Here is an 11,078-nt window from a genome sequence, read left to right as displayed (position 1 = left end):
TGTACAATATTCAGCTATTAAATACAGTGATTACTTTCGGGAACGATTACAGCTGTGCGCAATCAGTGCGATGGATTATATATATATATATATATATATATATATATATATATATATATATATATATATATATATATATATATATATATATATATATAAACACACACAAAAGGTGCAGACTCAATAGATCATTATACACTTTCACAAAATTGCCACTTTTTTGTTGTTAATGTTTTTAATTGTCGCAATTATTTCATGAAACGAAAGTTTGTTAATTTTGAAGAAAACATACATTTGTGAAAATAATATTTTGCTGATTAAATAAATACATTTGTTATATATGTCCTATGTCGGAAAAGTAACAGAAAACATTTATGATTGAGTCAGTACAGAAATTACAATTAAAAGTGAGCATTAACACATTTTGATGTAATCTCAGTTCGTAGGGCATACATTATATACATGTTTTAAATGTAGTTCTTTAACTTTGTTGGGGCCGCAATATTTATAAGGTAAGAGCCGTGCTTATATAATAAATAATCTTATCTGAATTTCATTTTTGGTATAGAAAAACATATAGCAAACACATGAAATCACTGTAAGAAAAGAACATTCTGTATCTAAGCATATCACAAAGGTAATTATTATCTTTTTCGTGCCGATTCGTGATAAAAAAAAAAATCGACGCGTTAAACTTGTTTTATAAAAATCCTGCGCCTTTTGATGACGTCAGCGCCAGAGAGCGCGTGCCCGAGTCTTCTGAGGAGAGGTGAGCAGTTCACGGCGTTTGACATCTTCACACATCTATAACACACACTTCTCACACACACACACACACACACCGAAAGTGTATGCAGCAGTTCACGGGGTCGTCTCCGAGTCGTTGTCGTGTAGCGCAGCGCGTTTGTTCGTTTAAATAACGAGACGCGTTAAGAGCTGAGGACCGTGTTCTGTGTTCGTGAAGAGATGATCTCTAATAACTCTGTGAGGAGGATTACAGCGAACTGATAATGCGTTTCTTTTGTTTGGCAGGGGAACTTCGTTATAGTTTGTTTGCAAGGTTAAAAGCAGATGATAAATGTTGAGCCTATATTTTAAATCCATACATACGTATGAACATATTTGTAATACTAGGGCACTCTTAATGTTTAAAGGGTCATACGATGCAATTATTTTTTTATTTCAGTGTTACAAGCAAGTTACATTTTCTTTAGAAAAGTTAAAAGTCAACTCATCCTGCCTAACACATATCTACGTCACTGTGTGGGAAGATCTTACGTAAGGTTACATCACGTGTATGTATGTATGTATGTATATATATATAAGTGTATGTGCACACATGTCTATTGCTGTTGCAGCCACCGCCATGTCGTGGAGACGCTGTGTGTTTCGATGCGAAAGAAAAAGCACTCTGTTTGGTCTCCCAAAAGAGGACAAAAGGAGGAATCTGTGGCTGAGTTTTATTTACAACGCTGTTCCTGATGAGTACAACACCAACATTCGAGTTTGTGCTGCGCACTTCGTGGAGGATAGTTTCCTGAACCTGGGGGAGTACAAGGCCGGCTGCACGCAAAGGCTTTTGCTCAAAAGCGGGGCGATTCCAACGATACAGGGACAGTCAGGCGCCGCGGGGTCAAAGCCTGTAAGTATGCTTTCGTATTTAAAGAACTGGCTGTTCAAAAGCAAAAAATCGGGTCCTCTCTCTGTTTTGTGGCTGTGCAGGCTGTATGTCACGCCGTTCGTCGGTTACATGCACAATGAATGTCTTTTGGGTGTGTCTTGTAGAGCACCTCGCAGCAGGTCCTCGGTTTAGAGCAGTTATCCACTTCCTCCCGAAGTCATAGCGCTGAGTGTATGAAAGCTCTGCCTCCGAAGACGCGATCTGTGGGCACACAAGTGTCTTTGGATGCGCTGCAGGAAACCAACGCCTGGACAAAAGGTATCTCACACGCGCGTTTAATTATAAGTGCAGTTTTTTTTGTTACTGGAAACTTGAATGTTTCCCCTGAGCGCCGTTGTGTTCAACTCCCGTCAAAGCCCCTTTATTCACGCCACACAAAAGGCCCCGTCTTGAGTTGGACGAAGAGGAGCGACACAGAGATGTTTCTCAAAGCTCAACCGAGCCGCATGAATCGGAGCACAGCCCGGACAAATGCGCTGTGACGGACGAGTCCCGATTACGGTAGCTTTCAGTCCTCTTTAAAGTTCGTTCAGTGTTAACGTGCCCTGAAGGAGTACAGTTATTTGTTCTGTCCTGTTTTAGGGAGCGGACCACGTACAGCGTGTCCAAATACATTGTTTTCGAAAGCTGCCTCCGAGAGCTTTTTGAAACGTGTCCTCTTTGCAAAACCAAGTGTGCCGTTCGATGCCGACGAATGGGCAGCTACGTGTCGTTCACGCAGCACTGTCCGGGGTGCAGCTATCACCGAGAGTGGGAGAGCCAGCCGGTCGTCGGAAGTACTCCCGTTGGAAACCTGCTGGTGTCTGCGGCTACGTACTTCTGCGGTGCGTCCTTCTTTCAATTCGAAAAGGTGCTTTTAAGATCATACCACCCTCACGATCGCATCTCTGCGTCAGTCGCTGTTCTGTGGTTTTTAATGCACTTCGTAACTTTGTTAGATTTGCAAGGCCATGCAGCTCCACATCATCCGCTACGATGCATTTAAGAGGCATGCTAGGAACTACCTAGAGCCTGCTGTGATACACAAGTGGAACTTGGATCAGAAAAGTCTTTTCAGGAAGCTGCGAGGAGGAGGAAAGGCTGCAGTTGCTGGATATATGAGGGCTGATAAACAGGGTGAGTTTGTGGTCCACTTCAGACATTTTACTAGCTGTAAATAACTCTGTAACTACACGTTAACTACATGTCAACTAACTCTCATTAATTGGCACCTACTTGTCTATTAACTTTTAGTGTTAAAGGATAGTTAACCCAAAATTAAAAATAAGTACAAATAACATCAAAAAATCATCCTTTACTCACCTTTAACCATCATACATAAGGTCTTTTTATTTATTGTACTAGATATGTAAAGGACAGGCATTTGGATTACTTGAGTAAAGAAGAATAGTAATCAATCAATCAATCAATCATTTTTATTTATATAGCGTTTTTAACAACACAGGTTGCATCAAACCACTGAACAGTAATAGAAGTCATGTAGTTTCACCTCAGCTCAGAATGCTTTTATGATGCAAGATGAATGTAAACACAGCCCACTTGTGAACACCCTTGCAATTTGCTTAAACCTTTGCTAATTTTATGAATGATTATTTTAGGTTCAAGTGTGTGTAAAGACTTGGAAACAAGCAGAGTACGGCTGTTTCTAAAGCATGCAGTGCCATCTGATGCTCAAAACGGAGCTCAATATCGATTCCAGAGGAATCGCGATGCATTCAGGAGCATTTCAAAAACAATGCTGAATTGTTTCTTGATTTGCAGTGCATCAATGTATCATCCCAGCCCTAAGCATCACGCATTATTTACCAAAAAGTGTTACTTTCCCCAAGAGATCCTTTTGGCACATTAGCATGTTGTTATCAAAAAAAGATTTTAATTGGTGTGAAATGGTAATTCTGTAAGATATTCTTCAAGTACACAGTAAAAAACAACAAAAACTCATACAAACATAAGTTGAGAAAACTCAAAAGTCTGCTGAAGCTGATTGCCTTAAAAGTTCAAATTGGCTCAACTTTTTTTTTTTTATACATTATAGTATCAAACCTGTATGAATGTCTTTGTTCTGCTGAACACAAAGGAAGATATTTTGAAGAAAGTTTATAAGCAGGGTGTTTTGGGGCGCCATTGACTTCCATAGTATTTTTTTTTTCCTACTTTGGAAGTGAATGGCCTCGATTGTGACATTATAACAGGCGCCTATTGAGTAGAGACCCGTGCGCTCTCGGGGCCCAACACAGCGGAGCACAGCGGAGGACAGCACTTAATGGACGAGCCCTGAACTCCTGATATGGCAGCGTAAACCTTTCTGAGTGGTGAAACCTACAGATCTGTAATCCCAGTGACTAGAATAATTAACCACAGTTATTAAAACGATGCACTGTTCAAAGGGTTGACCCTCCGGAGTGAGAGCTTTGGACGTTTATAGAGGTCCAAACCGTTTCTTGAGGTGCTCTTCTGCTTCATCATCCAGTGTAGGCCTGTCACGATGACAACTTTTTGTTGTGTGATATATTGCCCCGTTTATAATTTCAATAAGTCGTAGTATTGTCATTTTAAGACCATTTTATGCCACTGCATGTATAATCATAATATAACAGCATAATAATGCAAGAAGGTCTAGACACTTTCAACTGACAACAAACATTTAATTCTTACAAATATTTAGACCATAGAAATTAAGTATCAAAGTATTAGATATCTTAAAAAACCTGAATAAAGAATGAATACACATTTTGTTACAAAAGTAGGGTGCACACTATTACTGAAAAACACAACCCCTATTCAGCAGTCAGATGTCTGTGTGTACAAAGTCACAGATCCCTAAATAAGGCCATGTCTGGAGATTAAACTTTTTGGTTAAACTAGCACCTCATGACTACACCACGTTACGCACGAGAAGCTGCCGAAGACAAGTGGAATGCAAAAAACATTTCTTCATGCAAAGAATCTGTGAAATCCTTCATTCTGAAGGGCCCTTTGAAGTCGACGGTTTTGAGCACTTTGATTTGAAACAAAGCATCAATATGGTTAACTTGACAGCATATATATGCATGTATGTGTATTTGTGTGTGTGTGTGTGTGTGTGTGCGTATATACATATGTGTGTAATTTATTAATTTTATGTATTTTTGTTAGGACACTCTGGAAAATATGGCAGCTACACCTTGATTCACCTGGACAGCAACACTGTTCTTGACATGCAGCTTATTCAGGTAAACTTACTTCACATTATTTTAACACTAAATGTGTTATATTGTTTAATTGTGGAGTATTTAATTGTACGTCTTTTTAATTTCATTTATACCCAGAGCAACGAGGTGGGCGGTGGCTACCACATGGAGAAGGAGGGCTTGAGGCGCTGTCTGGATCATCTGGAGGCTAACGGTTTGCCGGTGGAGTACGTCGTGACGGATCGTCGTCTGCAGATCCAGAAGTTTCTTGGAGAGCGCAACGTCGCGCAGTTCTACGATGTGTGCCGCTTCGAAAAAGGTCACTATTGAGTTTTTGTGACATACAGTGCTGTGTAATGACAACCTTTGTGCGTTTTTTGTTGGTCATGACTGGTTTGTGAAGTTAATGTATGTAATACTCATGCAGCACATCAATACGTTTATTCAGGTTTGTTTAAAAAGCTGGACAAACTTTCACAAAAAAAGGGGTTTGAAATATTGAAGAAGTGGCTGCGCAGCATCAAGAATCATGTTTACTGGTGTGCTACGTCGTCTACTTCTGGTCCTGAGAAGGTGGCCAAATGGACTTCCCTGCTCAACCACATCCAAAATATACACATCCACAAGAACCCAGAATTCCCGAAGTGTGCACATCCAGACCAAGTGTCCAGAGATCCCAAAAGATGGTTCCAACCAGGTGTGCATAAGATGTTTTGATTTTATTTTATAATGTGACAAAGCTTACTACTAATAATTTCAATGTTTCTTTTTGTCATTCAAGGGTCAGCGCCTCTTCACAAAGTGGAAAAGATCCTGAACAATAAGCGAGTCCTAAAGGATGTGGAAAAGCTCAGTCACCATTACCAGACTTCTCCTCTAGAGGCCTTTCATAATGTCATCCTGCGTTTTGCCCCCAAGAGTGCCATTTTTCCTTTCATTGAAATGTTGTGCAGGTATTATTTTATTTGTATATGCAAGATTTACTGGAAGTGTGCAATGTTTTAACTTATATTGTACTTTAGGTTGTACCTTGGAGCAATGCACTACAATGAAAATGGAGACTGTGTGCCGGCAACGGCTACTACTTCAGCACAACCTATGCACAAAGTTGTTTTTCCAAAGCCAAAGAAGGGTGCATGCACTGCAAAGCCACTTAAAACAGCCCCTTCATATGGTATGTAATAAAATGTTTTATTTTCATATTCACTTACAAATGTACTTCACTCATAGTGATGCATGTGATATGTTACTAAGACGCTGGTTGTCGATAAACGGGGCATAATGAAATTTCCTTTTGTACCCTATATTTACAGACTATGTAGCTGACTTGATGAAGCTGGTCTTTGAAGACGTGTTTGAAGACCCTGCACCATTTATAGAGGAGCTAAAACAAATCCCCATTCCTACGACCCTGTCTCAGTATGACAGACTTATAAAGGAGGAAGTTGTTGGCTGCCACATCTCACGCTTCAGTCAAGAGCCGGGCGAGAGCCTACAAACTGTGCATCCGGGAGCTCCTTCCGAATCCAAAGGACAGGGAAAACAACTCTGATGTTCTGTCCTAAATAGCCCCAGCTTACAAAGCTTGGATGGGTGAGATATTGGTCCTGTCCTTAAAGATAGACCTTAACACCAATATTTTTTATGTCCCTTGAGAATGTGTACATATACACCTTTTTAATATTTTACAACAAATAAATATTTTGGAGTAAATGCAGCCTGGGTGATGTGTCATGCATTGTAGAGGACCTGAAACCTGGTTTATTCCCTTCACAACCTCTGACAAATCAGTTTTTCAAAAGTGTGTATGTATGTATGTATCTATACATGTACACATACATATACATTGTTTTTATATATATATATATATAGTTTAATGCTGAGTAACATATTTTATGTATCAGACTGAATGTATTATATATTTTCACAAAAACATGCTTGCATATAATTTTATTGCAATATTTGCATTTCCACATAAATGGTTTACATTCTCAAGTCATCTTTAAAGCAGAAGTACATCTAAGCAACCTTGAACTTCACATTGTAATACACATAGTAACCGTTGTTAAACATGTAAAGTCTCTGATCAGTGGGATTGTAGTCCAGGTACACATAAAAGTCCTGGAACTTCTCAAAGACAACGCTAAGGTGGCTTTCCTCATTTTTATTGGTGTCATAGGCGTAAAAGATCTCCTCTGTTTGAGTATCTACTGACCTGGTCGCGTACAGGACGCCACAGATCATGAACGCGTTTGTGACAGACTGCTTGTATATGCTGGTCTGCCAAACCTGCTCTAATTCAAATGACTGTTCATTGATCTTCCCTACAATCAGTTTACCCTTCGATTCCTGCGTGGCGTAAGTCACCCACAGGCCGGACTCATCAGCTGCAAAGTCCAGGTTCTGGTTGGCAGAGTAATGGTATGAGAACTGGGTGCTGGCACTGGGAATCTCTTTATACTGAGCGTTTACACTGGTCATGTTGAACTTTGCCATCGCAAAAGGGCTCTTGAACTGATAGTACAGAGTGTTTTCACGCACAATGTAGTTGTTTCCTGTGCCTTGCCAATCGTAATTATATCTGACATAAAGCTCATGTGTCTTGAAGCCCTCTCTCATGATCAGTTTGTAGTAGTCAGAGTACAGTGTGATTGTGTTGACCAGAGTGTCACTAGAAGCAGAGTACCAGAACATGTTTTCAGAACCAGGCAGGGGATTTGAGTCTCTGCCCCATCCTCCATACTTGAAACCTGCGTTCAGATTTGCATTCAGCTGGCTGACAACAGGCTTCCCGATTCTGAGAATACCTCCATGCTTGCAGGACCCTAGGAGAAATCAAGGAAAGCAAAAAATGTAGTTTTCAAAATGTTATACCTAATGAAGTGTTATTAATGTAATATTATACATTTTGTATATTGTAATATTATTTACATTTACATTGCGTGTAGCAAGAGTTTTTAAATTATATAACAAAAAGAAAACCGATAGAATGTTGTTTTTAAAAAGTCTTGGTATTGTCATTCTATAAACATATGTCTTCCAGCTTCGCTGGAAACGATTGCTGCCAAATAATCACTGCAATAATGATTCAATCTTAAAATCTTACAGCTTATTTAAATCCACATGGCGACCTTTTATGTTTTTGGCCAGACTGTATATTATATTATAATATATTGTACAGTATCGTGGCAGACCTTTGAAGGTTTGGGTTTTGTTAGTTACCCTTTTGTCGTAACGTTCACAGAAAATGTTTGTTAGCCTACCTATTTCTGCATTAGAGAAGTCATCCTTATCATCCTGACATTTCTCTAGTTTCCGCTGAAGTTTGGCAAACTCGATGCGAATCACTTCTAAGTTGCTCCGGTCGTAGCTCTCCAGTTGGTCAACAATTAAACTCATATTGCGAATCTTACAGAGAAAACAAATTAGACCCATGCCAATACTATAATGGCACGTTTAGCGTAAACGCAGGAAGCTTCACCTCTATGTAGAGACTCTCGAAGGCCGGTGAAGAGGAGTTTAGAGATGCTTTCAGCTGTGTGACCAGAGCCTCAAACTCTCTGAGCTCAATGCGGAGGAGCTCAAACTCCAGTTTGATGTACTTGTCCGGTCCGCTCTCCAGACTCTCCACACGGGCTGTCAGGTTGAAGAGACTGCCGAGAAGAACCTCCAGCTGAACCTTCAGACTGCTGATCTGAGCATGTGAAATAGAAATGATTAGACCAGTGCTTCTGGGCTGGTGGGTCATGTTCCAGATATAGCTCAGGCAAAAAATAATACATCCGATTAATAAATGCGACCGTGTAATCACATATTGCAGTGGCAAAATGCACACATTTAATTGACTTCTAACATCAAGAAAAAGTTCATGATCTTTAGTTATTGATGCCAAAGGTTGCCATTTGGTAGAAGTCCTCAAATCACACAGATGATCGTGGACAGAATGTGTGTTGCTCTCAAAATCCATCAACAGCACTAAACAGGGTCAAAGATGAACATGTTTTGTACTGTAAATAATATGAAAAAGACAGTCACTTTTATGGTCTCCAGATCATATACTTTGCTTGTCTTTGGATTTTGGGGGAAGTCAAACACTCATAATATACCCACACAGAACATGCAAACGCCACACTAGAAAGACTCTGGGATCCAAAAACCTTCATGCTGTGAGGCAACAGTCTGAGCTCCTAATACTAATCTGGACAATACAAACATGTCGCACCTTGTTGATCTGGAGCTTGACTTCTATAGACAGTTGATTTGAGGTGGTCTGCATCTGCTCCACACGGTCTGCTGGGAATGAAGTGTCAGGCAGGAACACATGACAAACACACTGTCCGAAATCCCCGACGGAGCCTTCAACACTGCCAGAGCCCCAGTCCTCTAGCGACTGGACACCAGAAGAAGAAAGGGGCATTGTAGCATTGTTCTTCTTTACATTAAGATATGTTTAAACTGTTCAGCAATGAATCAAAACTGAGATCTCTTACCAGCCAGGAGTGTGCAGGAGCCACGAGCAGGAGGATGAGCAGCAGATCCATCATGCATCTGTCTTTTCCAATGTCCATAATGAGCTCAGCTTTGGCTTTATATACAGCATGTTATCAGAACTAATCTACAGCACATGTCTTATTCTCATGCAAATTGCGATGGATATCCACGCAACGGTGAACAAGGATGTAGTTTATGAGGACATGTGCACACAGTTGAGATATGTTATTTGAGGATCATTATAACACACGCAAATACATAATCTTCCTGAGAGGAAATATTGATTGCTTAACCTGGAGAAGTTATTGCGTGCAGTAAACATCAGAAAGACGGAGCTGATGGTGTGTTCTACACCTCTATTGTGTGTCCATGTATTCCTCTGTCCTTCAAAACATGACGCATTGCTCTCTAGGGAGTTTCATGTAGCATGCCACGCACACAATTTGGAAAATTTGACTTAGTGCTCCTGTACTGAGGTGTGTGTTGAAACTTTCACACGTTTGCTGCCATCTGTGTTCTGTTGTAGGACCTTTCTTCTGCGAGTATCATTGTAGTTTGGCATTTCTAAACCAGCCTCAAGTCCCTCTGTTTCTGAATCGATTCCACTGTGCCAAGTACTTCCCATGACGGGGTCGCTTTGTGTTGCATTTGGGCTATTTACACCCCCACAAAGCTGTCTGAAATGGCAGCGGCCACAAATACGTCTCCCAGGCTGGTGGTTGATGCCGGGGAATCTTCTAGCATAGTGGCCCAAACTGCTGTTTTCCCCAAAGCGATAGTGCCCACTGCAGTTTCTCCAGAGGTCTCATCCTGCCCTATTACGGCTATGGAGGCCATCTTTGAATCCTTGTCTTGCCCTGTTACTGCTATGGAAACTGTCCCTTAGTTCTCGTCTTGCCCTGTCACAGCTGTGGAGGCCCTTTTTTTAATCCCACATCCTGTACTGACATGGCTACAGGGGCCGCTTATGAACTCTTGTGTTTTCCTGACCTAGCCCATTCAGGCCCGAACGAACCAAGGAGGCTATCTCTGAACTCTCGACCACTCACCGCATGGAATCTTGCACTACACTACTGTTGGACTTTAATTCTCATTTTTTCCCTGTGTTTTAGTCTCCCATGTTCTGACTCAGCCTGTGTACCTGGGATTTGCCCCTTTGCCTTGCCCTTCGAATATTGTTTTGCTCCTTTTTGGATTATGGCATTGTAAGGAGGTGAATCAAAACCTGTAAATGCAATAAGACTAATCTGAGAAGGGATATTCAAAGGAACAAAAGGACTTCAAAAAGAGAGTAAACAACACACCCCCTCCCTGTTGCTTTTATGACACCCTACTCACCTCTGCTCTTCCTGCTTCCCCTCCTTCTGCCCAAAAGACAGTTTAAAGTCCATTAGGAATAAGGCATTATATGTCATGTGTCTTATAAACCTATTGGTCTCATTTGAAAGGTCTCAGTGTGATTGGTAAATTGGTCTCAATTTCACAGTAATCACTTATATTATGGAAAAGATTAAGAACTTGGTAGAACTGTGTTCTGTTGAGAAGGAGGTGTGCCCTTCTTTTGGGTCTCTGAACGTGTTCCAGCCAGGTGTGACCATGGAGCACAGGAACCTAAACACCAAAAGGTTTTTACAACTAAATTTGGGATCTCTTTGTCTACTCTTTTTGAGTCTATCAAGGAGATGGCTGCATTAAGGTAAGCGATCTACGGGGTAGTCTCTGACTAAGACCTGGAC

At 40.8% G+C, this 11,078-nt stretch overlaps 2 protein-coding genes across 2 annotated transcripts; one reads left to right on the top strand and one right to left on the bottom strand.

The window, feature by feature from the left end:
* The first annotated feature begins 730 nt into the window (after positions 1–730).
* On the top strand, positions 731–6,568 carry LOC122362317. The gene is made up of 12 exons (XM_043263743.1): positions 731–769; positions 1,359–1,642; positions 1,786–1,939; positions 2,038–2,182; positions 2,264–2,531; positions 2,620–2,797; positions 4,817–4,893; positions 4,990–5,170; positions 5,300–5,548; positions 5,633–5,804; positions 5,874–6,025; positions 6,165–6,568. The coding sequence occupies exons 2-12, from the start codon at positions 1,367–1,369 to the stop codon at positions 6,401–6,403; spliced, it is 2,091 nt and encodes a 696-aa protein (XP_043119678.1). The 5' UTR covers positions 731–769; positions 1,359–1,366; the 3' UTR covers positions 6,404–6,568.
* A 218-nt stretch (positions 6,569–6,786) lies between these two features.
* olfm4.2 (olfactomedin 4, tandem duplicate 2) lies at positions 6,787–9,477 on the bottom strand. Its single transcript, XM_043263744.1, is given in 6 exon segments — positions 6,787–7,676; positions 8,115–8,259; positions 8,333–8,545; positions 9,074–9,241; positions 9,342–9,444; positions 9,446–9,477. Coding segments are annotated over 6 exon segments (1,467 nt in total). The 3' UTR covers positions 6,787–6,870.
* Between the last annotated feature and the right edge of the window lie 1,601 nt (positions 9,478–11,078).

Source organism: Puntigrus tetrazona, chromosome 17, assembly GCF_018831695.1.
Source record: "Puntigrus tetrazona isolate hp1 chromosome 17, ASM1883169v1, whole genome shotgun sequence".
In the NCBI taxonomy this organism is placed as follows: domain Eukaryota; kingdom Metazoa; phylum Chordata; class Actinopteri; order Cypriniformes; family Cyprinidae; genus Puntigrus; species Puntigrus tetrazona.
This window is presented reverse-complemented; position numbering and strand designations above follow the sequence as displayed.

Excerpts from the sequence above, each read along its gene's own strand:
- LOC122362317 (XM_043263743.1), top strand. The coding sequence starts at position 1,367 with ATGTCGTGGAGACGCTGTGTGTTTCGATGCGAAAGAAAAAGCACTCTG. Across the intron at positions 2,532-2,619 it reads CCTTCTTTCAATTCGAAAAG|ATTTGCAAGGCCATGCAGCT; the intron begins GTGCTTTTAAGA and ends TAACTTTGTTAG. Across the intron at positions 5,549-5,632 it reads CAAAAGATGGTTCCAACCAG|GGTCAGCGCCTCTTCACAAA; the intron begins GTGTGCATAAGA and ends TTGTCATTCAAG.